At 43.0% G+C, this 27,792-nt stretch overlaps 1 protein-coding gene across 3 annotated transcripts in view; it reads right to left on the bottom strand.

The window, feature by feature from the left end:
- LOC121581060 (rho-associated protein kinase 1) overlaps positions 1–27,792 on the bottom strand; it is an 88,605-nt gene that overhangs the window by 22,301 nt on the left and 38,512 nt on the right. For all 3 annotated transcript variants that reach the window (XR_006003160.2, XM_041896421.2, XM_041896422.2), the window contains exons 2-15: positions 20,835–20,916; positions 13,693–13,793; positions 13,360–13,497; positions 12,979–13,154; positions 12,604–12,688; positions 9,195–9,339; positions 8,426–8,564; positions 7,682–7,773; positions 4,761–4,920; positions 3,985–4,054; positions 3,244–3,332; positions 3,012–3,060; positions 2,720–2,855; positions 1,479–1,570 (exon numbers count right to left, since the gene is read on the bottom strand). Coding sequence is in view for 2 of the 3 variants with exons in the window: in XM_041896421.2 (XP_041752355.2) it covers positions 1,479–1,570; positions 2,720–2,855; positions 3,012–3,060; positions 3,244–3,332; positions 3,985–4,054; positions 4,761–4,920; positions 7,682–7,773; positions 8,426–8,564; positions 9,195–9,339; positions 12,604–12,688; positions 12,979–13,154; positions 13,360–13,497; positions 13,693–13,793; positions 20,835–20,916 (1,554 nt within the window). In the remaining variant the exon portion in view is untranslated. The remainder of the gene's footprint in view (positions 1–1,478; positions 1,571–2,719; positions 2,856–3,011; positions 3,061–3,243; positions 3,333–3,984; positions 4,055–4,760; positions 4,921–7,681; positions 7,774–8,425; positions 8,565–9,194; positions 9,340–12,603; positions 12,689–12,978; positions 13,155–13,359; positions 13,498–13,692; positions 13,794–20,834; positions 20,917–27,792) is intronic.

Raw genomic sequence — 27,792 nt, 5'->3', positions numbered from 1 at the left:
TAGCATTGTCTTGCATTAGGAGAAACCCAGGGCCAACCGCACCAGCATATGGTCTCACAAGGGGTCTGAGGATCTCATCTCGGTACCTAATGGCAGTCAGGCTACCTCTGGCGAGCACATGGAGGGCTGTGCGGCCCCCCAAAGAAATGCCACCCAACACCATGACTGACCCACCGCCAAACCGGTCATGCTGGAGGATGTTGCAGGCAGCAGAACGTTCTCCACGGCGTCTCCAGACTCTGTTACGTCTGTCACATGTGCTCAGTGTGAACCTGCTTTCATCTGTGAAGAGCACAGGGCGCCAGTGGCGAATTTGCCAATCTTGGTGTTCTCTGGCAAATGCCAACGTCCTGCACGGTGTTGGGCTGTAAGCACAACCCCCACCTGTGGACGTCGGGCCCTCATACCACCCTCATGGAGTCTGTTTCTGACCGTTTGAGCAGACACATGCACATTTGTGGCCTGCTGGAGGTCATTTTGCAGGGCTCTGGCAGTGCTCCTCCTGCTCCTCCTTGCACAAAGGCGGAGGTAGCGGTCCTGCTGCTGGGTTGTTGCCCTCCTACGGCCTCCTCCACGTCTCCTGATGTACTGGCCTGTCTCCTGGTAGCGCCTCCATGCTCTGGACACTACGCTGACAGACACAGCAAACCTTCTTGCCACAGCTCGCATTGATGTGCCATCCTGGATGAGCTGCACTACCTGAGCCACTTGTGTGGGTTGTAGACTCCGTCTCATGCTACCACTAGAGTGAAAGCACCGCCAGCATTCAAAAGTGACCAAAACATCAGCCAGGAAGCACAGGAACTGAGAAGTGGTCTGTGATCACCACCTGCAAAACCAGTCCTTTATTGGTGGTGTCTTGCTAATTGCCTATAATTTCCACCTGTTGTCTATTCCATTTGCACAACAGCATGTGAAATCAGTGTTAATCAGTGTTGCTTCCTAAGTGGACAGTTTGATTTCACAGAAGTGTGATTGACTTGGAGTTACATTGTGTTGTTTAAGTGTTCCCTTTATTTTTTTTTAGCAGTGTAGATGTCCTCACCGACTTGCCAAAACTATAGTTTGTTAATAAGAAATTTGTGGAGTGGTTGAAAAACAAGTTTTAATGACTCCAACCTAAGTGTATGTAAACTTTCGACTTCAACTGTACATGTAATGCAACAAAGCCATAGGGTGATGACACAGGGTCAGATATCGTTCATCCTTGTTATGGTTCAGATTTAGGGTGGAGTAATCTGATCCTTGATCTGTGGTTAAAACCTGGCCTGCCCTCTCCTTCACCCATCTCACACATCCCTCAAAACTAACATCCCCTTCCCTTCACTGTCTGTACCTTTGACACACATTCTGACCCTCTGATCGGATGAGCCGACTACTACATGGACACAGACCTCAAACAACCCCCTCACACCTAGAATGACCCCTGTGCTGTGTGGATGATAATCAGAGAGAGCAGTGTGTGTGTGTTACTGTACCTGATTCTGCAACTGTAGGATTTTGTCATTTGAGGCCTGAGAGTTTTGGCAGATTTTCCTCATGGCCTCAAGCTGCTCCTTCAGAGTGGACACTGAGAAGAGAGAGTAAGATAAGTCAATCAAAGATTAAGTAATCTTTTCACACACACACACGTCTCCCTTTCAAAACATGACACTACACTAAACTTACTGTATCAAGAAACAGTTTTTTGTGCATGGGATTTGCTCATGCGTTGCATTTAAAGTGCTCTGTTTATGCACATGTTGGTATCGGATCTGGTGAATCCACTTAGTTTACAGCAATGGGAGGGTCTCAGGTGGTGTGTGTCTGGGTTAAGACTGCTAGTCAGAGGGTCAGAGGCTAGCAGACAACCAGACTAGCAGGTCAAGCTGCTCTAGACTTGCTTGGCCAGGGTGAGTAGTAATCCAGTTGGGACAAACATCTGTTTGGGCCAGATCAAAGCTACGTCCTAAATGGCACCCTATTCCCTATGGGCCCCGGTCAAAAGTAGTCCACTATATATGGAACAAGGTGCCATTTGGGACGCACACCAGACATCAGGGACACACACTAACATCAGGGAGGTGAGGGATGCCCCCCCCAAAATATAACCGAATAGGTGCAGTGAAATGTGTTGTTTTACAGGGTCAGCCATAGTAGTACGGCGCCCCTGGAGCAAATTAGGGTTAAGTGCCTTGCTCAAGAGCACATTAACAGATTTTTCACCTTGCCGGCTCGGGTATTCGAACCAGTGACCTTTAGGCTCTAACCGCTACAGCCCTGGGGAGAGATCTTATCATGGATTATACTGTAGTAGCATTAACCCTGTCAATATAATGCCCAAACCACTTGTATCCATTATATGCTTTATGAACATGTAAAGTACTGTAATACTGTACACGCCTACAATCATATTTGTTCCTAATCAGTGTTACAAACACTTGTTATAGACACGATTATATATTTTATATATATATATTTTAGTCATTTAGCAGACGCTCTTATCCAGAGAGACTTACAGGAGCAAGTAGGGTTAAGTGTCGACAGATTTTTCACCTAGTCGGCTCGGGGATTAGAACCAGCGACCTTTCGGTTACTGGCACAACGCTCTTAACCACTAAGCTACCTGCCGCCCCCATATATTATAAAACAGAGGTGTTGACTAAAACAGGGGGAGATTGAAGAGAGATTAAATGAAAGAGTAAATGAGAGAGAGGGAACATTTTGTAAGAATCCTTACCCTCGTTCTCCAAGTTACGTCTCTTCTCGGCCTCCTGGTCGGCCTTTCTTTGGTACTCGGTGGCTCGGTGCTGGATCATCATCTTGTCTTTCTCCAGCAGGGAAATGCTGGCCTCCACACCTTTCCTCACGTTGGCCTGGGAGGGGAGGGGAGGGAGGAGAGGAGTAAGTCCTCAAAGTACAGAGCATTTAGACCCTATATTATTCGTTTTTTTACACATTTGTAGACAACAGTAGATCGTTACTATCCATTTGCCTTCATATGTGTTGCAGAATCCTAGATATTCACTCACCTCCTCGTCCAGCTCTTTCATGATCTTGTCAAGCTTTGTGTTCGAGGTCCTAAAGAAAGACACAGATTTGCACTTTAACTTGCTTTGCTTGATCTTCTAAAATGGGAACTACTTCAGATCAAGAGCATTGTTCTTTAAAAGACAGACAGGATGTTTTGGTTCTCAAAACCAGCATTGTGTATTTGTTTAGCTTGAGATCGGACTTATTGGAACTGAGTGACAGGTTGTATACCTGCACTTCTGCTCCATCTCGTCCTTTAGCTGCATCTCACTGTGTAGTTGTTCTTCCAGCTGGTAGATCCTCTTCTGCAGGTTCTCCAGCTGAACAATAAACAACGCACGTTTTAATGTATAATACATTTAACAGATACTCTGGAAAAGAGCGTCTTCTGAAGGCCTAAAATGTCAACGTAAACTAGTGTTATGACGCAAATGCACACGGCAGAAGTAGACTGCTTTAATCTGGTAGTTTGGAGTAACAGCAACCGTGAGAAAGAAGTCATACTTTCGCCATGATAGAACTGATTCTGATACAAAATGGTTTTCTGCTGAGTGTTTTGCATTGATCTGTGTCAGGTCCTGAGGAAACTGTTAGGTGTGTGGCTGTAATTGCTATTTGAAGTGGGGGAAATAGCAGCAGTAGCTCAATGCACCATTATAACATTCACATTTTATTAAATGAAGAGTTTTAAATGTGATTGTATATCCGTGTAGGTAACAATGTCACAAGGATCATTTAAATTGTAATTTAGACAAAGCTTTTTCATTGTTAAAATAGGCCTACACATTGTGTGTGTGAAAATTAACTCACTCAAGTAATCGAATACTAACATCCGTTCGGATATTCAATTAAACGATTAACCGTGCCCATCCCTATAACAAGCTTGCAGTCAATTTGTCTTCGCAGAAAGTAGTAATGCAACTCCAGATGCAACAAACAGTGTCTTGTTTTAATATCCAAGTGAGTACTCACATGGCTCTTGTCTTCCTTAGTGGAGCTGCTGCGTTTGTCAACACTCTTGGTGCTGGAGCTCCGGGAAAACCTGGGGAATAGACCACAACAGGATGATCAGATCTAGTCAGAGACAACAATAGGACCACACTTCCCTGACCTGAGCCAATGATGATCTGACCACACCGTGAACACACATCCCACTGGGTCAAACATGTTGTGGTTGTTTGTCTAGGTCAGGTTACCTACTCTGCAGTATGAGACATTCGCATGTGCATGTCTAACAAGCTCTGGGTGAGATTAACTATGTAGTTATACAGTTAGCCTTAGATTTCTGTGACAGTATAAAAACGGCTAATGGCTCTAGTACAGGGGTGTCCGACTAATTTGCCCCGCGGGCCCGCGGAACCGGCCCACTGGCCGTATGTTTAACACCCCTGTTCTAGTAGGTGCAGCCAGAATGTGTTGACTGTAGTTGACATTAGACAAACTGATGATTGCTCCAGCAGGTGCAGCCTGACTATTTTGACTGTGGTTAGGGCCTTGAGTTTTTCCTGACCAACTGAGCTGACCAGGAAAAGCCTAGGCGAAGACTGACAGTGTTGACTGTAGTTGATGAAGCCTGGCTAAGCGGACAGAGCCAACACATACTCTGGACACCATTTTGCCGACACGGATTAAGCCTAGTCCTGGACTAAAAATCAGTTTCAATGGAAATTCTCCAGGAAAAGGGCCTTAAGAGCCTTACTGATGATTGCTGTAGTAGTAGAAGCCTGGCTATGCTGAGTGAGACTTACTGATGACTGCTATAGTAGGTGAAGCCCACAAAGGGCAGCTGGTTGCCCACAAAGGCCTTTGGTATGGGGAAGGTCTCCTCATCTCCCCGGTCCGCCTCGATGTCGTCAAAGTTACTGGTGTCGATGTCGCTGCTCAGCTCAGGCACCACCGGAGCCGCCGCTGGAAACGCAGATGGACAGAAGGTGGAGAGAAGAGAGAAACATGACTCACTGCAGATGGAGAGGTATTCTCCTAGTTTTCTATGACTTGGTGCAGAGCCACACTGAGTTGAGATCATGTTGTAGAGGAAATGTCAGTCATAAACTGAGGCGTGTACTGTACTTCTAAAACTGGCTTTTGGTGCAAGAAGCACACTTTACATCACTCTCATATCTCATCTCTGCTTATCACAATCTTCTACTGTCAAATATGTCAGTCTTTATCTTCCCCTTTATATTATATAAACAGTCTCTCGTGTGGCAAAGCCAAAGTGCTGACTGCAGCACTTCAGATGATTTACTATAAATCCCATAAAGAGTCAGGGGTAGCGTTAACGAAGAATTCTGCATTTTCCATGCAGAAACAAAATCTATGCTGCATGCTGAAAACGCAGGTACTGACCATGACATTGAATTTCAAGTTCCAACTTTTTCTATTTAAGAAGACTCGCTGAAATGATCTGAAACGTCTCATCCATCCTCCCAACCTCTCGCTTACAACCACTCGCTCTCTCTCTGCGGGGAGGGTGTATGTGGCGGGAGACAATTTCAATGGGGGCACCGGAGTCCCGGAATTCTTACTTTAATAAGGCACGCACCATTTTTGACCAGGCTGCCAAAAGGACAAAATAGAGAGCAATGCGAGAGAGGGAGATGAGGAAGTAAGATTGGGCAAGTGTGCACATTGACAACGTTTGCTATGTTGCCGTTTTCACACTAGTTTGTTTGCTAGAGTTCGAACCAGGGTTTGATTAGCCTATTTGTTACATTGTGGTTACAATGAAGAATGTAAAAGAATGAAATTAAAACAATCTTATTCATTATGTCTTGACGACATCGGCAAGACGGAGCTGCTCTTCCTCCCGGGAAGGACTGCCCGTTCCATGATCTCGCCATCACGGGTGACAACTCCGTTGTGTCCTCCTCCCAGAGTGCAAAGAGCCTTGGCGTGACCCTGGACAACACCCTGTCGTTCTCCGCTAACATCAAAGCGGTGACCCGATCCTGTAGGTTCATGCTCTACAACATTCGCAGAGTACGACCCTGCCTTACACAGGAAGCGGCACAGATCCTAATCCAGGCACTTGTCATCTCCCGTCTGGATTACTGCAACTCGCTGTTGGCTGGGCTCCCTGCCTGTGCCATTAAACCCCTACAACTCATCCAGAATGCCGCAGCCCGTCTGGTGTTCAACCTTCCCAAGTTCTCTCACGTCACGCTCCGCACACTCCACTGGCTTCCAGTTGAAGCTCGCATCTGCTACAAGACCATGGTGCTTGCCTACGGAGCTGTGAGAGGAACGGCACCTCCGTACCTTCAGGCTCTGATCAGTCCCTACACCCAAACGAGGGCATTGCGTTCATCCACCTCTGGCCTGCTGGCCCCCCTACCTCTGCGGAAGCACAGTTCCCGCTCAGCCCAGTCAAAACTGTTCGCTGCTCTGGCACCCCAATGGTGGAACAAGCTCCCTCACGACGCCAGGACAGCGGAGTCACTCACCACCTTCCGGAGACACTTGAAACCCCACCTCTTTAAGGAATACTTGGGATAGGATAAAGTAATCCTTCTACCCCCCCTTACCCCACCCCAAAGAAAAAAAAAAACAAAAAAAACATTGTAAAGTGGTTGTCCCACTGGCTATCATAAGGTGAATGCACCAATTTGTAAGTCGCTCTGGATAAGAGCGTCTGCTAAATGACAAAAATGTAAATGTAAATGTAATTATGAACTAATCAGATGCGTGTCGTGAGCGTGTCATTTTTCCAACGCACCTATAGTGTTCTTATTTCGTCAACACTTTTGAGTAGGCTACAAGTAAAGTGAGCAATAAGAAATCAATCTCCACCTTTTTTTTTCTTTTTTTTGAGCGCTCCAACTCCTTTTTTTCCGAATTTGTCCTTTTGGAAGTATTTCTTGGTAAACCCTTCTCATGATTTTTGTCATTGTTGTTGAGCACCCCTCCTTTCCTTTATTTGCTGAAGCACGAAGGCCCACCTGAACTCTGGGCTACAAGTATATTACGGCAATAATATCATTCAGATTATTGATTATAATGACATGATAGGGTAAAGAAAACTACATTTTCACATCCTCTTGAACTGACCCATATTTTCCTGCATTCTAGAACACTGAGCAGACCCATGTATATGTATTTATTGTCCGTTTGTTTAATTAGAATGCAGGTGAAATCTATTAAAACGCAGCTTTTTGGATGGTCTGCGTTTTGCTAAAGCTAAAGTGACCCTGAGAGCTGCTACAGCCACTGACTGGATTTACATTTAGCCCCCCACCTCTAATCTCTCCGCTGCAGCCGGAGACCACATGAATACTAACGCCAGGCTCCTGTTCAGTAGGGTACACCGCAGCAAAAATGCTTTGCAACAGAAACCAAAATGAGTCTTTCTTATTGGACAAGTTTAGGTAGTACCTCCCAGTTTCAAAATGTTTTTATCCCTACTGGACATGACCGAGGAAAGCTTTCCTCCCCGTTCTCACCCTCAAAGCAACCATCCAGGTTCACACAATGAAATCGTGGAATTCAGTGCTTATTGACTGAAATGAATGGTTCATATTCTGACATTTCCTGTGACTGTCTTTAGTAGGTCAATTGGAAAACATGTATTATAGCATGTCTGGCTATCTGTAACATTTGTCAACAGAGCAATACAGAGTGAAAGGAGAGGAGCGTTACAAAGGAAGCATGAAACCTGAACAGAACTCACTATCTCGAATGTTCTCCCATGTCCACTGGTCATTCTTGAAGAAAGGATGTCTCTTGATCTCATCTACCCCGTTGCGACCCAGTCTTACCTCCCTGATGACGAATTAAACACAGGAACATAGAACAACGTACAGTTTAGTGATTCTGCAATCCACTGATAATATCCATTATTATTCAGAGTCTATGGCTTTGCATCTAACAGTCTCTGAGCACAACCCAGTGAAAGCATTTAGGCATGATTGATATCTCTTCAAAAGATCACAGCTCGATGTTTGAGTGATTACTCAAAGACTTAAGTCTAATCAAATCAATGAGATCATAACACTATTCCCTTTCTAGCTACTTGTCCATGTGGAAAATCATTGGTGAAACAAGAAATGAAAGGGGATACCTAGTCAGTTGTACAACAATGCACTCAACTGAAATGTGTCTTACGCATTTAACCCAACCCCTCTGAATAGTGCGATATTTTGTCAATTAAGCCCTTTATCTATTTACCCAGAGTCAGATGAACTCATGGATACAATTTTGTTGTCTCTGTATGCAGTTTGAAGTGTTAGCGCAATGCTAGCTGTTCCCATAGACTTCCAGTCATAGCGCTAACTAGTTAGCAATTGCTTGCAAAACTACCGTTAACTTCCTTCAATGAGTTCAGCTGACTGAGCAAGTAAATAAAGGGCTTAATTGCCAAGATCTCGCACTATCCCTTTCTAACTCAGGCCCCTCCGAACCACCATCATCTTACCTGTCAGTCAGGAAGGCACAGATGAGGTTCTTGGCATCCTTGGAGATGTCACTGTCGTCAGGGAAGGTCAGGGCGTTCTTGTGGTTCATGATCTTACTGTACGTCCCCACCAACGAGTCAGCGTAGAACGGTGTGTCACCTATAGGCACACAAAACCACAGGCATTGGGGTTAGCTAGTGTATACACAGCCAACATATTTTCAATGGTTCACAATGGTGGTTTGCTAACCTTAACTTTACACCTACACTTCACCCTAACCGTAACCAACGTTGATCTCTATGCCTAACCATAATCTTTGAATCTGCAGGTTGAATATCCTATCCACTTCCTTTAGGTTACTGGAATGTCTACAATAGGTAGCGACAAAACCATCACAAATAAACATACTGAAAAAGCACACACTTGGCTATAAACACAAAAACACTGGAAGTCCGGGGTCATTCCAGAGACCACATCCACCCAGGTTCAGTGTGTGAAATGTTTTCTTTAGTCAACATGTGATTTGCTGCCAGTGGGCAATGTGAAACACATGATAGTATTCTTTGCAACTTCCTCATTGTATAGTATGGATTCATGGTGTGTTTAGTGCAAAATTATACAACATGACAAAACAAGGGAAAGATGTTAAGTACTAACAAGGGGAAATTGTTATGTCCTGTTTGCGAGTTAATGGGAATACTCTGCTCCAGAAATACAATAGGAGGTTCATATGATCAGTTTGTTTCCCCATCGTAACAGTGTGAGAAAAGGTCTCGTATAGCGACTCACCGACGAGCATTTCATACAGGAAGACTCCCACGGACCACCAGTCACACTCCCGGCCATAATATCCATCTCCTCCTTGGGATTTTAGTACCTCTGGCGAAATGTAGTCTGGCGTTCCCACTGCTGTGTCGCATCGTACCATACCATCCTGAAACACAGCATCATATTAAACGGCTATTCTACTGTATTCATAAACACTGCTGTGTCGCATCGTACCTCTGCTTATATGCTCTGCCTAAAATACATAAGCTGTCACAGTTCAAGAAAGCAAATCAATTGTAGGCCTACGTGTTGATATGTAAGAGGAAAAATGCAAAGTAAATGTGTTAGAAACTGCTAAACTGTTCTAAAGATTGATGAACCGTCACTAGAGACGGGCACGGTTAATCGATTAATTCAATATCTAAACAGCTGTTAGTATTCGATTACTTGAGTGAGTTAATTTTTGGAAAAAACAATTAAAAAGCTTTGTCTAAATTAAATTACAATTATCCTTGTGACATTGTTAGTTACTTACAAGGATATACCATGACATTTGAAATTCTTAATTCAATAAAATAAAATAAACTTTTAAATGTAGTTTTTCTAACGGTGCGTTGAGCTAGGGCTGCGCATTTAGCCCTCCAGTCTGCCCTGACATCGGTATGCAATTTTCCCACTTCAAATAGCAATAACAGGCGCACACCTAATGTAGTTTCCACAAGACGTGGACACTCACCAGAAAACCTTTTTGTTTCAGAATCAGTTCTATCATGAATGGCGAAAATCTTGACTTCTCTTTTCACTGTTGTGTTAGCGGTTTTCCTCTGCCATGTGCATTTGCTTCATTTTGATTGGTCAAGAGAGACAAGACCAATTTATTTTTTGGGAGGGGGGGGATATTCAAAAAAAAAAAAGTCATGATATTATTTGAATATCACTATGCTAAATTCTGTAGTTAACCCTCGGATCCCGGGTCGGATCACGCTCGGTGTCCACGGACCTCGGATCTGTCTGAAAATAAGTGAAATACCGATCAGATCCTTAATTATATTTGAAGATATCCTGATGAAAATAAATATCCTCTATAAATCAAATTTGCTATGCATGGCAGTCGATTCATTCAAAAGCATTAATCTCTCTCCTCCGCCTGTCTGCCTCTCTCTCTGTCTGGCTTGAGCTCACTATAGCGAACTTGCAGCTAGTGTTGTCACGATACCAGAATGTTGACTTCCATACCAGGTTTAGTATCACAAAACTCGATAACATCACGATACTCAATACCAAAACGATACCACAGCAAAAAAAGAAGGCGTATTAGCCTGTCACAGATGGCACTTGATCCAGACAGATCTTTCGAGTTCAATATCAATACATTTGAACATTTAGATGATTTTATGTATGCATTAATGAAACAATTATACAATCAAACAATCAATTAGACTGTTTTTTAACCAAACTAACTACATAATGGTAATCATTTATTTGAATGGTAAACCTCTAGTCTATTGATAAACTGCCCTCCTGTAGTTCAGTTGGTAGAGCATGGTGCTTGCAACGCCAGGGTTGTGGATTCGTATCCCATGGGGGGCCAGTATGAAAAATGTATGCACTCACTGGATAAGAGCGTTTGCTAAATGACTAAAATGTCAATCAAGATGCAGCCTAGGCCTATTCACAATACAGGTGAATGCATATTCAATAGGAGCTTGTTTTGGCTGATTTCATGGGGTTACAGATGAAAAACAATCCATTTGGTACTTATTTAGTTCTACTGATCAACAACATTTGCATAGATAAAGCAATCTCTTTCATAAAAGTGTGCACTGTCTCTTAAAGACCCATGCCATCATTCACACACACAGTCAGTTCGAGGCTAGAGCTAAGATGATCTTGACTGGGAGAGACGTGAGGTGGGGGAGACTAAGTGAATTAATAACGTTTTTGGTGACAATCAGCTTTGAAATATTTTGAGTTATGGTATCATAAACAAGGTACTAGGGTAGTGAATTGGATGTTCGCTTCAGCTGTAAGCTAGCAAGGAAAGTTAGCCTACAAAGCTAGAAGCTACCGGTATTGTCTTACATTGTAGTGTTCTAGACTGTATGGACATTGCTTGGCAAACAGTAATTAACAATTTCAACTTTAACTTCTGTGCTGCATAAGCAGTGATGCAGCCCAGACTCCCACTGAGTGCAGTGGTTCCTCAGGACAGGCTAGAGCTAGCAATGAGTAAGTGGAGCAGGCACAGTGCTCTCGCGCTATAAGGGGACACTGGCTGCACTGATAGACTTGATTCGCTCTCAATCAGTAGACTATGTGAGACACATTTGACAGAAGTACCGAAATTAACAAATTCTAGAACAGTTTTTCATGTTCTAGAATCGAAAACGTATCGAAGTTTCGGTATACCATGCAACACTGTTTCAACTGGGCCCTCACTGTTTCCTTCGCCAATGAGCTCGGAACTGACACAGCTGTATTTGCGCAAAGGAGAAGTGTTCAGGTAGCCTATTTTATGACGTTTCCACTGGAGATATGGGATCAGCAATATGTTGCAATTTCACACAGAGGCGCGGTCCATACTTAGTATTATTGAAAAGGAGTGTTGGAAAGATTTTTGAAATACAGTGAGGATCTATTGTCATTCGCAATGGATGTAAAACACGGTTGACTTTCTGTGTGAGGTGACAAAAAAATAATACTTTGAGAACCTCCGCAGCTCATAAGACAATCAGAAATACTATCAGACATCCCCAAATTGGGATACTCCTGTGTGCTCAAGCAAAATATATATTTAAAAAAACAAAGGGCAAACAATTCACAAAATGAAACAATGAATGCACACGGATTAGCGGGAGACAGAGAGCGCATTCTGGAGAGAGATTAGCGGGAGACAGAGAGCACATTCTGGAGAGAGATGCATCTATAGTGTTTCTTCATCACACACTCCTTCCCTTCTTCTTGTGTCGACATTTTAAATTATGGATGTCATTAATTAAAATACTAAGCTGTATTGTAGACCACAACTAAATCATTATAGATAGGCCTACAAGAGAAAATGTATGTGAAACGTTAACGTTCACTTCCTGCCAGACAAGTCAAAAAATTATCCTGGCTTGCGCAGCAATAAAGCTGCATTTATCATCGTTCGGATCCATTTGGGTCCGATACAGACCCGAGCCAATTTGGATTCGATTCTCCCTCATCTCTGACATATTTTGGGTTGGATCTGGTCCACCTCGAATCCGGTATTATCTTCAAAAAAAAAAAACATGTTGGTGTCGGATAGGAATTTCGCAGATCCAATTCAGTTCGGATCTCCATTTCGGGATCCGAGAAGACCTCTACAGTCTACTCTACAGGGTGTTAAAGTGTCAACTAACTCCTCATTATCAGTCATGGTGCGTTGGAAGGCTAGTGCGATAGCTACCTTGTTCATTTTCATACAGGTCCCAAAGTCTGCCAACTTCAAGTGGCCTGCTTTGTCTAGCAACATGTTATCAGGCTTCACGTCCCTGAAAAGACAAAAAATACAGTAATATAACAAACCAGCAGCTCTCAAACCTAAGACATGATATTATACAACCAAGGCATTCTCAAACCAACAACGGTACATTAAACTGCCGATTTAAATCCCAGTCGAGAGAAAGAGCAGCTTTCTCAAATTCAGGGAGGTTTTGGAAGAGTGGCGAGAACTGCCACTACAGAACTGAGGTAGAAGTAGAGACATTCAAGAGCAACCTTTACAGTGGAAGTGAAGAGAGGATAAGACGAGGAGAGAAAGAGAAGTCCAGTAAGAGTATACCGGTGTATGAAACCCATGGCGTGGATCCCGTCCAGAGCCAGCACCACCTCAGCGGTGTAGAAACGGGCCCACTTCTCAGGGACGTCATAGTTGCTCATCAAGTTGACCAGGTCTCCGCCGGGCATGTACTCCATCACCATGTAGAGGTAGCGGTCATCCTGGAACGCATAAAACAGCTGGGGGGGAAGAGCTTAGGGTTAGTGACCAAACCTAAATAGGAGGAATAGAAAGGAAAAGAGCAAAAAATAGAAATTGCATGAATATTCTGTTGTTGGCCTGAAACTCAATCACCGTCCTTCCTTGCAGATTGTTCCTAGTAGGCAAAGTGAGGACGAGACGGGAGTCACTATAAAGAACTGTGTGTTATTCAATGATCCATACCTGCACAACCCAGGCGCTGTTGGCAAAGGCCATGATGTCCCTCTCCTCCCAGAAGAAAGCAGAGTCCGACCTCTTGATCATCTCAAACTTGCTAAGCAGCTTCATGGCGTACACCTTCCTCGTGGCTTTGTGTCTTACCTGGGAGAGACGGGAGAACAGAGTCCAGTTAGGATGTATACTGGGCTTTCATACAGATGAAAAAAAAAGACTTAAGCCATATAATAATTTCATACTTCTGTATGTCTGTACCAGATTTATAAAGGGCAAGCAGACAGACAAATTAAAGTTGATTCACTCAGGACAAATTAGCATAACCATAATGGTGATTCTCACCAACTGCACTTCTCCAAAAGCACCCCTCCCGATAACCTTGACCACCTCATAGTCCTCTGCTTTCATCCGCAGGTCCCGGATCTTACTGATGGTGTCCTTATCTGAGGAGGAGAGAATACATTAAGAGGAAACCAGTTAGAGCAGGGCAAGCTTTTATCATTAGTAAGTATGACTAAAGAGGCTTTGTCCACCGACTCAGGCTGAGAATTCAGAACAGAAAAAAAAAGCTCAACAGCAGATGAACATCTGTCAGTACTCTCACTAGATATCTGAAGCGCACAACATGACCAAAAGTATGTGGACAAACAGCTCATTCCAAAATCACGGGCATTAATATGGAGTTGGTCCCCCCTTAGCTGCTATAACAGCCTCCACTCTTCTGGGAAGGCTTTACACTAGATGATGGAACATTCCTGCGGGGACTTGTTTCCATTCAGCCACAAGAGCATTAGTGAGGTTGGGCACTGATGTTGGGCGATTTGGCATGGCTCGCAGTCTGCGTTCCAATTAAACCCAAAGGTGTTCGATGGGGTTGAGGTCAGGGCACTGTGCAGGCCAGTCAAGTTCTTCCACACCGATTTCGAAAAAACAATTTCTGTATGGACCTCGCTTTGTGCATGGGGGCATTGTTGAAACAGTAAAGGGCCTTCCCCAAACTGTTCCCACAAAGTTGGAAGCACAGAATCGTCTACAATGTCATTGTATGCTGTAGCGTTAAGATTTCCCTTCACTGGAACTAAGGGGCCTAGCCTGAACCTTGAAAAACAGCCCCAGACCATTATTCCTCAACCACCAAACTTTACAGTTGGCACTATGCTTTGGGGCAGGTAGCGTTCTCCTGGCACCCCCAAACCAAGATTATTCCGTCTGATTGCCAGATGGTGAAGCGTGATTCATCCCTCCAGAGAACGCGTTTCCACTGCTCCAGAGTCCAATGGCGGCAAACTTTACACCACTCCTTCCAACGGTTGGCAATGTTTGTCTATAGCGTTTGCATGGCTGTGTGCTCGATTGTATACACCTGTCAGCAACGTGTGTGGCTGAAATAGCCTATTCCACTAATTTGAAGGGGTGTCCACATACTTTTGTATATATAGTGTACAGTGCATTCAGAAAGTATTCAGACCCATTTACTTTTTACACATTCTGTTACAGCCTTATTCTAAAATTGATAAAATATTTGTTTTTAACTCAATCTAAACACAGTACCCCATAATGACAAAGCAAAAACAGGTTTCAAGATTTTTTTGAAAATGTATTAAAAATAAAAAACTGAAATACCTTATTTACATAAGTATTCAGGCCCTTGAGACTCGAAATTGAGCTCAGGTTCATCCTGTTTTCATTGATCATCCTTGAAATGTTTCTACAACTTCATTGGAATCCACCTGTGGTAAATTCTATTGATTGAACATGATTTGGAAAGGCACACACGTCTATATAAAAGGTCCCACAGTTGACAATGCATGTCAGAGCAAAAACCAAGCTATGAGGTCGAAGAAATTGTCCGTAGAGCTCAGAGACAGGAATGTGTCGAGGCACATATCTGGGGAAGGGTGCCAAAAAATGTCTGCAGCATTGAAGGTCCCCAAGAACACAGTGGTCTCCATCATTCGTAAATGGATTAAGATTGGAATCACCAAGACTCTTCCTAGAGCTGGCCGCACGGCCAAACTGAGAAATCGGGGGAGAAGGGCCTTGGTCAGGGAGGTGCCCAGAACCCGATGGTCTCTCTGACAGAGCTCCAGAGTTCCTCTGTGTGGATGGGAGAGCCTTCCACCAATCAGGCCTTTATGGTAGAGTGGCCAGAAGGAAGCCACTCCTCAGTAAAAGGCACATGACAGCCCAGTTGGAGCCTGCCAAAAGGCACCTAAAGGACTCTCAGACTGATGAAAACAAGATTGAACTCTTTGGCCTGAATACCAAGCGTCACGTCTGGAGGAAACCTGGCACCATCCCTACAGTGACGCGTGGTGGCAGCATCATTCTGTGGGGATGTTTTTCAACGGCAGGGACTGGGAGACTATTCAGAATCGAGGGAAAGATTAACACAGTAAATTACAGAGAGATCCTTGATGAAAACCTGCTCCAGAGCGCTCAGAACCTCAGACTGGGGCGAAAGTTCACCTTCCAACACGACAACAACCGTAAGCACACAGCCAAGACAACGCAGGAGTGGATTCGGGACAAGTCTCTGAATGTCCTTGAGTGGCCCAGCCAGAGCCAGGACTTGAACCCGATCAAACATTTCTGGAGAGACCTGAAAGTAGCTGTGCAGCGACGCTCCCCATTCAACCTGACAGAGCTTGAGAGGATCTGCAGAGAAGAATGGGAGAAACTCCCCAAATACAGGTGTGCCAAGCTTGTAGCGTCATACTCAAGAAGACTCAAGGCTGTAATCACTGCCAAAGATGCTTCAACAAAGTACTGAGTAAAGGGTCTGAATACTTATGTAAATGTGATATTTCCGTTTAAATTATTTGCTAAATTTGCAAACATTTCTAAAAAACTGTTTTTGCTTTGTAATTATGGGGTATTGTGTGTAGATTGATGAGGGGAAAAACAATTGAATCAATTTTAGAATGAGGCTGTAACGTAACAAAATGTGTAAAAGTCAAAGGGTCTAAATACTTTCCGAATGCACTATATATAGAGCGGCAGGTAGCCTAGCAGTTAAGAGCGTTGTGCCAGTAACCAAAAGGCTGCTGGTTCGAATCGCAGAGCCGACTAGGTGACAAATCTGTTGATGTGTCCTTGAGCAAGCTCCTATAAGTCATTCTGGATAAGAGGATCTGCTAAATGACTAAAATGTAAATGTCAATAAACTAGAACTTGTTGCATACACACCAGTTAGGCCCTACTTTGACCAGTGCTTTTGACACGCTCTCTACATTTGGTTGGCATACAGTCTCAAAGTATTTGTGTTTTCTGGCAGATAAAGCAGTGAAGGAAACCTCTTTCCGCTGACTGCACTACAGTGTTTCACTCTACACTATACACCATTTTGGCCACGATTTAGCTGTCTCAGACACGTTTTTGAGATACTACCTGGTGAAGGTAGTATTCAGCCAAATATGGTCAAAGCTGAACAGAACAATTTATTTATTCACATGGGTCACAACTGGCACAAGAATGCATGGAAAAGGGGGGAGCCCAGCTGCATCCCAGTTCAACTGACCTAAAAATAAAGCCAAGGACTATTAAAATCAGAACATTTTGATGCAGTAATTTCCAGCAGTTACAGTTTCATGGTTCCAAGAAAGTAAAGAACATGATCCCTACTTGAGAAATGATATAAAAAAATGGGATTAACATACATTTGTAGAAGCATTTTAAAGCTGAGATCCGCATAAGGTGAAACAGCGCCACTGGTCGCCCCAGGCCAATTTGTTATTGTTTTGTTTATGAAAACGGAGCAGAGGAGCATCCAGCATCGTGGTAAATATTTTTCTAGTAAATACTCTGCTGTTCTATCGCACAATGATGTGCAATGATGTCCGAGGGGGAAAAAACTTTGTTGTTTTAAGTAAGTCTGTTGTTGTAATATCCTAAAACGGGCGTGGTAGTTTCACCGCTATGGATTACAGCGTCATACACACACCAGTCCCTGCTCCTCTGTCGCCCCTCCCCCACCTTCTGCTGAAACAAGCAGAGCGCAGCGCAGCAGCTCCTTGTGATGCGCGGGTTGACTCATAACCCGCAGTGCCTGCGGTTATATCCGTCGGTTGGATGTGTTTAGGGTCATTAAATATTGTGTAGCTGTAGGGCGGGTGGGTTGAATAAAGAGAAACAATACCTTTAAAAATCCATAAAATGTATAATTATTGTGCAATGTCAACATTGTCTACATTGAGGGTTTTTCTTTCATTATTTCAGGCTATCTGGTATTAGTGCATAAACCTAAACTTTAGGGTTTAACTGTACGAGTGTCAAATTGCCTACACAGCCAATCGCCAAATAATGCATTTGGGAACCGGCAGAAAAAATTAACATCAAGCCACCGAGGCAAAAAGGGCATTGTCGAACTTCAATTCAATAAGACAAATGCTGTGAAAGGAGAGTCAAAAATAAAGAGAAGGGAGGGCCAGAAAATGTTCGGAAAATATTTGAAGTGGTAAAAGAGCATGATTGTGAGGCGCTATACAAATTCGACAGTCACAAGACGGGACTTCAGGCCTATGGCATGTCAAGGAAACTGTAGCCTACTGTTTAGATGGGTTAAATGGAAATTGAAATCTGGACAATGACTAACCAGAATAACCTACTGTTTTTTTGCAAACTCCAAAGTCCTCTGATAATACCAGTCCTGTGCGAATCGACATCCTTGTGTTTTGAGAAAAATGTCTGAGTTTTACAGGTGTTGCTCGATATTTGAGCAAGAAAACTATAACTGATTCGATCAATTGAACGAAATGCTGCGCATAGCCTATATATGAAGGGCCTACATGTATCAACTTTCACAGTGAATACTTTTGTTTATATGTTTTGTGCGAATGAATTGAACATCGCCATATGCATCATAAAAAAAGATTGCACCTATTTAATGCAAACCTTGCTGTTAATAGATCGCAAAGCAGCATACAACTGAGCTAAACGTTTGGAAAAAGTTCACTTTCTCATCCATAGCCTAAAAACGCATATCAAGTGCAAGTTAGCGGTTTAGCTCACATCTGAAGGCTGGGGGGCATTTAGGATGTCTTCAACTGCGGATCGCTAAAATAGCCTAATGATTATGATCACACTTCCTCAATTAAAATATTATGGCGACACTATACCAAAGACGGTTTGGTAGGGTTTAGAAACTTGGGAAGCAAGCTCGAGTTATCAGTGTAGTCTGTTATCGCCTGGACTGGTTGAAACATCTTCACACTTACAAAAAAAACCTCCAGGCTTCCATCATTTACATTTGAGTCATTTAGCAGACGCTCTTATCCAGATCGACTTACAGTTAGTGAGTGTATACATTTTTCATACTGGCCCCCCGTGGGAAACGAACCCACAACCCTGGCGTTGCAAGCGCCATGCTCTACCAACTGAGCTACAGCTATATATAACTGTCAATTTATATTTATATATATATATATATATATATAAAAAGAAAAAAATTACAGGGGCCAGTTTGGAAAAAACGTATCCCGTCCGAACCGTCCTCTGGAATAACGGACATTCTGGGGTAATAAATACATAACCAACGTTCTCTAGTAATATTAGTCCCGTGTGAATAGGGCTATAGCCCCTAGGAAAAATGATTTATTTATTTCTGCATCTTGAGAGAATGCAATGCTCAGTTAGATACGATCTGTAGAGGTGCTGTCTTCTTCATAAAAGCTGATAGTATTTCAACCACATTATTCTGCTGAGCAAGGGTTTATTTAGTCTTCTAGGGCAACATATGACAAAAGAGAAGCAACATGTATCTAATTATAGACAAGTTGACTAACAAATAGCCTACCAAAATATCTGAAATTATAAGCAGAAACATATCTAAATGGCAAAACAAAATCCTGCACCCCCTGTCAAAAAATCATTCTGTAGTCTCTGTAGCACATTTTCTATATTCGCGGGTTAGGGTTGGCTGCGGGCCTCAGATTTTCAGTCAGGTGGTTGCGGATGGGTTATTAGCAATTGCAGGCGGGTGAACAAACAACTGACCCCCGCACCACTACCGGCTACCTCTTGAGTCGCATGAGCAAGTTTACATTGAAGTAAAAAAATCTATATAATCATAACAATAAAAAAAAAAAACATGTATTTCGACTATCTGGATATCATTATATACTGAAATCATTTCAAATGCCCTTTACTAGTCATCAACATCTTGTTGCATCTATCTGACCATGAAGCCTGCAGAGTGAATGGCAAGAAAGTGCTCATGACTACCTGGTTGAGCAGCTGCTCTCTCCTTGAGTGACAGGGGGCAGGACTTGGTGTGGGAGAGGGCAGGACTTGGTGTGGGAGAGGGCAGGGCTTGGTGTGGGAGGGGGCAGGGCTTGGTGTGGGAGGGGGCAGGGCTTGGTGTGGGAGGGGGCAGGGCTTGGTGTGGGAGGGGGCAGGGCTTGGTGTGGGAAGGGGCAGGGCTTGGTGTGGGAGGGGGCATGCAGCAGGAGGGGGAAAGGTGACAAATAGCAGATGGAGTAAACTATAAAAACTGACATTACACGCACTGGACTTGTGTATAACCTTTTATTTTTTTAAACATTAAAAATACCATTATAGAAGGTCAAGTAAAAACCCAAACCGGTCTGTGCAAGAATACCGGTATATAGTAAAATATGGAATATCGCCCAGCCCTAGCTGAACGTGAAAAAAGTACCAACAAGACTAATTGAACAAATAGTTTGTTTCTATTACGATGAACAGTTTGTGAAGAATTGTTAACATAGATATACTAACACGGATGACAAGAGTCCATGTGTAAAAATGCCATAGCCTCCATAAGTTCCACAGTCATAGGGGGTGTAGTGGTGAAGAAGGGAACCCGTCATGATAGACACCATGTGGGTCACCAGCTACTCATGAAAGCCCCTTTGTTGGGGACCCTGAGTGGGCTAAGCTTCAGACACAATTATACCCGGGCCTGGATAGAGGTGAGGCAGTGACCCAAAAACAGCCTCCACTCTCTCCTGCCGCCACTGCTAAATCGTTGTCGCGACTCAAAAAAAAAGATTCAAACAGTGTAAAATTAAACGACTAAAGCCAGATAAAACATATAGAAAAGATAATGGAGCTATATCTTTTTTAAATAATATAATCTGAGAACTAAATCACCAAAATAAAAACGACAGTCAAGGAGAATCTAAAATTGTTATGGGGCCCCCATTGATTTTGTTGTTATAATGTTTGAGTCACTCAGATAGTATAACAACATGCCATAAGCCATGGCAAAATGTGTAGAATTGCAGAAAATGTGCTTTAAAACAGCTAAATTGTGTCTCTGCAGCCAAGAGGAGGGCCTCTAAAAATGTTGGTCGGGAGATTGCGCCATTGGCCACGCCCACCACCACCCCACCAACGGCAACTTTGCCACCACTGCTGAAAAAAATCCTAGGGGAAACACTGGTGTGTCTGTTCTACATGGCAGATTCTGCACAAAGGAAGGAGGACAAACGGGGAAAATATCCTCGTATGGGCTAGTTACTTACATCTATTCAAAAAGTTGTCGATGCTTTTGTTTTTCCTCAAGGCTGGAAAGTCAAGGTCGTACACCAACGCGTCCAAGCCATCCTAGAGAGAAAGAAGAAAATCATTAATAGAAGGTATATTATGAGGCCTAACGCCACAACTGGGGCAACTACTCTACAATACTCGAACCAGCTCACTATTAGCTGGCCTACAGTAGAAGAACTCTATGGTGTGTTAACTGGAGGCTATAGGCTATAACCCAGCTATATACCCAAACTTTCACAACAAGCAACCCTGCAAGCAATAGCCCCAACCTGGCTTAGCCTACAGTGGCCAAGGTTTTCAGCAAATCAAAAACAAAAGATCAGATTTCTGTGCCACTTGTAGCCTAAACTTTTGCAATTTAGTTAAACTGATTAATAGCTGATCTAATGACTGATTTAAAAGGGTTTTGTTTCACAACTTTATCCATGTTTAGGGAGTTTCAGACCATAGAAAAAAAGCATTAAGGCAGGGCTCTACAGTGGCGACGATTTTACTCGCATATAAGGCTAAATATTTTGCTCTACGACCTGTAATTTTAATTAAGGAGCACCAGTGTACCTAGAAAAATTAAGGATTCTAGCTTTATTACCTGACATTTTTCATTGTGCTCCTAAATGTATTTTTGTGCACCTACACTTTACAATTTAGGCACACACGTCATCCTTGTAAAACAAAAAGGTCAGCGTAGAGCCCTGCAAGTCAATGATGTGACATCAAATGCCTGACTACATTTGGTCTCCAACAAAAGGATGGACAAAGCCTATTCAGTTAGACTGAACAGCTCATTCCCCTACAGCAAGATCTCAAATCTATGTTCATAAGAAACAAATTATTAATGGGCAGCTTAGCCACAGGCATTGAGCGTCACACTCACAAGCGTTGAGACTTCATTAAACACCAGCGACTTAGAACAGCAACTGAGGAAACTGAAGAATGAGAAAGCACTACATCTGATGACATAAAACAGTGGGTTGTAATAATGGCCTGAATTTCACAGGTCAGGGAGCTCTTCAATGCAAACCTGTCTGGTTGACAGAGTTTCTACCTTAGTCAACTTGACAAGGCTTAGACAATTAGCACCTTGACTCAAATGGACGAAGATAATGGAAAAGGATTAGGTCAATGTCAACACCGCAGTGAAACAGTCCTCTCTACATCTCATGACATGAGGTCATCCATATGATGTTATTCCAACACTATGATTAACTCCCTAAATAAACACAACATTTTAATCCCCATTCATCACCCAGTTGTGAACATAAGGGCCCTACTCAGAACCTGGTGAGTCTGGGTCGGGTTGGGCCATGCTGGAGCATAAGAAGAAGTGCCACCGGCCGGCCAACTGGCGGGATTTAACCTAATCTTCCTTAATCCAGGATGTCTCACACAAAGAGGGCAGGGCCACATCATCAAAGAGAGCAGTTTTAGCCAGGGCCAGGAGGGCCAGGCCTATAGCGGGACCGAAACACCGCTGCAAAGTGTTGTATTTTGCAGCAGAACGTGTGCTCAATTGACTGGGGAACGGCTGGCTCACGGAGAAACTCGAAGGCAATTTTTTTTTTAGATTAAGTAGGCCATGTTAATATTTATTTCACACCTTGATATCTCGATCTATAAAAAGTTATCTTAGCTGCGATTGAACAACAGCAGGACATGTATGGTTCTTTCCTTAGCTTCCTCACGAGTGAGAAGGAAGCATTTGAGTCAAGTGTGATTACTGATTGAGTAGGGCCTAGATGTGATGTATTCTGTTCTGTGACACCGGAGCACAGAACGTTGACCTTTGTCTACCTAGTTATGACTTGAACAACCAATCTGTGTGAAATAAAAACAATAGATGACACTACAGACAGAGAGGCCCGACCCTCCTCATGGGGAAACAAAAAGAAAAGCCACATGGTGAATCAGCTGCAGCTCAGACAAGCAGAGAGGAATGCTCTTAAGTAACTGATGGCTCCGGATGGTGGACAGAGATGGGCAAAATTTACAAAATACAATTACAAAATACAAGTACAAAATATCTATGTATCATAACTACAAAATACATGTATTTTGAAATACATTTCATAAAAATACATGCATTTTGTTTTTTTAAATACATAAATGCATTTGCAAGTAGCCATCCCGAACAGCAACAACATTCTCAGTAACAGATACAGAAACATTTTATTTTCTATGAATGTGATGTTTATCTACCTCAGTTGAATGCACTGACAGTAAAAACACTGAAAAAACATATAAAACGCAACATGTAAAGTGTTGGTCCCATGTTTGAAGACCTGAAATAAACATCCCAGAAATGTTCCATATGAACAAAAAGTATATTTCTCTCAAATTTTGTGCACACATTTGTTTACATCCCTGTTAGTGAGCATAGGACTATTTCTGTCTGTAAAAATGCCCTTTTGTGGGGAAAAACTAATGCCCTCCCAGGCCCACCCATGGCTGCACCCCTGCCCAGTCATGTGAAATCCATAGATTAGGGCCTAATGAATTTATTTCAATTGACTGATTTCCTTATATGAACTGTAATTCAATCAAATCGTTGAAGTTGTTGTATGTTGCGTTTATATTTTTGTTGAGTCTATTAAGTCACTCTGGTCCACATGCTTCCCAGCCGAAACAGTTCGAAAGAGTTCATGCATATATTATGACGACATTTTGTGATGTTTTTGTTCGTTTTAGACTTCGGTGAGGTTTTTTTTCGGCTGTTCGGGCACACAAATTTTTTTCTAAAGGAAAGCTGAAGTTCGGAGCCGTAGTTTACGCCCCTTCATCGGTGATTGGTCAACAGTAGGGATTCTTCAGTAAAGTCTTTGTTGTCATTCAACGAGAGACGACTCATTTTCATGCACATGTTTTCATTGAGAAATACAGCACCAAACATCTCAGTTAGATGTCAAATTGTACGACTAAGATTTACTCTGCAAAAACGTTTAATTCTGACAATTTTGAGGAAGTGTATACTGGATACAGCGTCTCAAAATGGACAAAAGTACTATTGCCACTTTTTTCTAGTTTTTCAAGTGACGGTCTTTTAAGGGAGTATGCGAGCACACCGGTTCGGTTAGCAAAGTTCGGCTAGGCACCAGCCGAACTGAATCTGCAAAATGACCAAAATGTAAATGTATATGTGAAAATAGCTAAATGAACTGCAACGCACACTAGGTATTAATTATTGGCTTTGTTTCGGGGCAGAGCTCATTAGAATAATACTCCGCATGCTTTGCGATTGTAAATTTTTACATATACATACATTTATATTTAGTTCATTTAGCAGATGCTCTTATCACACCATAGTGGCAGACTTCTGATACCCATGAGGGGGAAAGGGGGGCCACAAAATGGTTAACCGCTATAAAATAAATAGTATAGAAAAGTATTTTGAAAATACAAATTGTTACAAAATACATGTAGTTCAGCCGAGAAAGTTGCAGGAAATACGAATCACTGATGCATTCTGTTCACGTCTTATGATAAACTTCGGCAAATTAGTACATTTTCAATGCATTTAGTTGATTCCCTATTAAGGTCAACTTGTTTTCATGCCTGGATTCCGTGTAAGTAAGTATTCAGACCCTTTGCTATGAGACTCGAAATTGAGCTCAGGTGCATCTTGGTTCCATTGATTATCCTTGAGATGTTTCTACAACTTGATTGGAGTCCACCTGTGGTGAATTCAATTGATTGGACATGATTTGGAAAGACACACACCTGTCTATATAAGGTCCCACAGTTGACAGTGCATGTCAGAGCAAAAACCAAGCCATGAGGTTGAAGGAATTGTCCGTAGAGCTCCAAGACAGGATTGTGTCAAGGCACAGATCTGGGGAAGGGTACCAAAAACATTCTGCAGCATTGAAGGTCCCCAAGAAAACAGTGGCCTCCATCATTCTTAAAATGGAAGTTTGGAACCACCAAGACCCTTCCTAGAGCTGGCTGCCCGGCCAAATTGAGCAATCAGGGGAGAAGGCCCTTGGTCAGGGCGGTGACCAAGAACCCGATGGTCACTCTGACGGAGCTCCAGAGTTCCTCTGTGGAGATGGGAGAACCTTCCAGAAGGACAACCATCTCTGCAGAACTCCGGAGTGACCGGAGTTCATCCATCTCTCCAGCCTCAGATACATGGAGAAGACAGGGACACAGGGCCAAAAAAGCCTCTGCCACCACTGCAATGATTGACACGTTTCACACCATCATGCCAACCCGAACTGGTTGTTTTTCTTTACTTTTAATGCCATCACGTCGACTCAAATAATACAGTGCAGTTTCAGAGTTTGTGTGTCAGACTGTCCTTTCTATCTCAATTCCAGCCACTATGATGGATGCGTAACCAGACCAGCATTGTACAGCTTGGCTCAGCTCGTTTCAGCTCAGCTCAGTAGTGTGAGAAGGGTATTACAGAGTACCAGAGGTGTTCGCCCAGCAGCCATGGGAAGAAACGCACCCTAAGGACTACCAGTCTATCTGCTTTCCAGGCACAGGATGGGAATCGTGCAGCCACCATCAATGAATGCATAAGAAATTGGAAATATTATGACTAATGCAATATGGCCAGCTGGTAGTGTCTGAGATGCCCAGCATAAGGAGGATCTAGGCCAAATAACTGCTCCGCACAGCATTGTTGCTTGATAGATTCAGACCAAGGTAAAACATATAAATGATACACTAGGCTAAGCCTAATTCAGTCAATAGACTAGGCCTATATGCCACTACAGCTCGTAAAAGGTAAGCCTAGGTCTATAGCCAGAGTCATGTATAGGCCTATAGCCTATCTCTAGTCCATAGGCTACAGTATGCTTCACTCCACACACTGAAGAAAATCAGACCTCTACCAATCATATATGGAAGTTTGGGGAAAATGGCTATAAAAGCAGACAGTGGAGAGTACTGCATTGCATCCTGCTAACTCTGTATTTCTCCTGCTTTCTGCTGATGCTGCAGGGAAGGGTGACATCCATCCCTAAGATTGTTAAATAATAACACAAAAAGCACTCTACGATTGATGAAAAGGACATTCATAAGTGCATGACTATACCAAATAAAATCTGTGGTTGACATAACTTGGCAATTATTTATATTATGCTGAAGGGGAGCAAACTCCACACATTTTGTCAGACAACCTCTTTTTTCCACCAGACATTTCAGTTGGAGTTGGTTTCCATGGGCGACTTAACCACATCTTCCTTCTCTAAATGCCAACGCTGGGCACTGAAGTCAGGCCAGGCAGAGAGGTCTAAGTGTAGCCTTACCTCTTATTTCCCTAAAGATGTCACACCCACATTAGCAATACAGGTGCAAAATACATTAGGTACAATCTAAAAGGCCATCTAAAACCAAACAGTGCTCTCTCAGTCTGCAACTTATAAAGCTTAACCAATCAAATTAATAAAAAATACATTAAATGCCTTTTTGCATACTTCTTCTTCTGCAATGCATTGTCGATGGGGGAAAATCCAACTAATGGGCATGAATAGGACAATTTCCTGCATGCAGGGATGTAGGCCATAACTTTGGGCAACTGCCTGCCAATCAACAAGGCCCATCCTAAAGGCGAGTTTGTCGTCAATGCCTGAACAGAAAGTCTTTACATACAGACTTCTAACAGTACTGACAGGAAATCACACTTACCTAGAAAGACCGCATATCTAACAAGCATTGTGGATAAATGGCAATGACAGTGAACCCAGGCATGGCGAACTAGGGCATTCCATTTCCTTATGAGGCCCCAGTGAGTCGTACTGGCTGTCATAAAGGCTTTCACGTCAAAATATAATTGAGTTATTCCAACAGAGAGAGGAGCACCGCTCACACGTTCCTTAGTACTGACTGAGCCCTGGATTCTCAAAGCAAAGCAAAGCAAAGCAAACTCAGCCGTGGCGGCCTGCCTTGCCTTGGCAGGACTCCTGACCTCACCCCAGAGATAACCTAGCCCAACTAACCAATTTATTAAACATTGTCCTGAGGCTCCAAGAGCTGCAGCTCACTTCAGCTAGCTGGCTTAAGCTAGCTGGCTCTACTGAAGCACACAGACAGTACAGCCAGGGCAGGCAGAGGGGATTTCTTAGTTTGTGGGATAAAAATAACAGTAGAGAGAGGCAGTGATGTTAAAGGAAATAAATCAAGGGATGAGGAGAAGAGTGTGGGTTGGGTTGCCTATTTATTAAAGGGCCTGGCTCTGGATCATTTTAGTCTGCATTCTAGCGAGGGCTGTCCCTGACAAAACAACATCTTGGTCGACCGAGAAGCACCTGTTCTTTCGACCAATCAATTAGTCAATTTTTAAATGTGTCTTTTTCCATATATAGACACACCCTATCTATGTGTTTTACTAAAATCAACTAGATGCACCGAGCTTGTCTGATGCTTTAAAAGGTCCCGCACAGTCATCCTATTTCCCAAGTAAAAATAGCCTTTGAATGACCAAAACATCACCCATAATATTTTTTTACTATTAAAATGCTCAGAATGTAAGAAATTGTACATTTTCTCTCATCTCTATCAGGGTGCCTTAAAGAACAGGCTGAGTGGGCGGGAAGCTTATATTCATGAGCTCGCCTTGACTGACAGCTTTGAAACGCCCTTGTGGTCGTTGCCAGGTACTAAGGTATAAAATGGGCCACATGTCATTCCAAACCTAAATAGTATTCCTCACTCCATTTTCTCTGCAAAATGCTCTCATGATCAACAGAGCTGACCATGGACTGTTGGATATCTGACAAACAGCAGCAATACACAACTGCATTTCTATTGTTTCGTAACTAATTACAGAACACAGTACACCGATACACTTCTTCACAAGAATTAGTAAAGCCCGAGTCATATTAGAAGATTAGACATAAGGGAATGTACAGTACATGAAAACAGCATACAATAAGAGTACTGGACAGTCAATGGGTGCCTCTGCATTAGCATTATACATTTCATGTTCAG

The sequence above is a fragment of the Coregonus clupeaformis genome, chromosome 14, assembly GCF_020615455.1.
Source record: "Coregonus clupeaformis isolate EN_2021a chromosome 14, ASM2061545v1, whole genome shotgun sequence".
In the NCBI taxonomy this organism is placed as follows: domain Eukaryota; kingdom Metazoa; phylum Chordata; class Actinopteri; order Salmoniformes; family Salmonidae; genus Coregonus; species Coregonus clupeaformis.
Note: the sequence above shows the minus strand (reverse complement) of the source record. Positions and strands in the feature narration are given on the sequence as shown.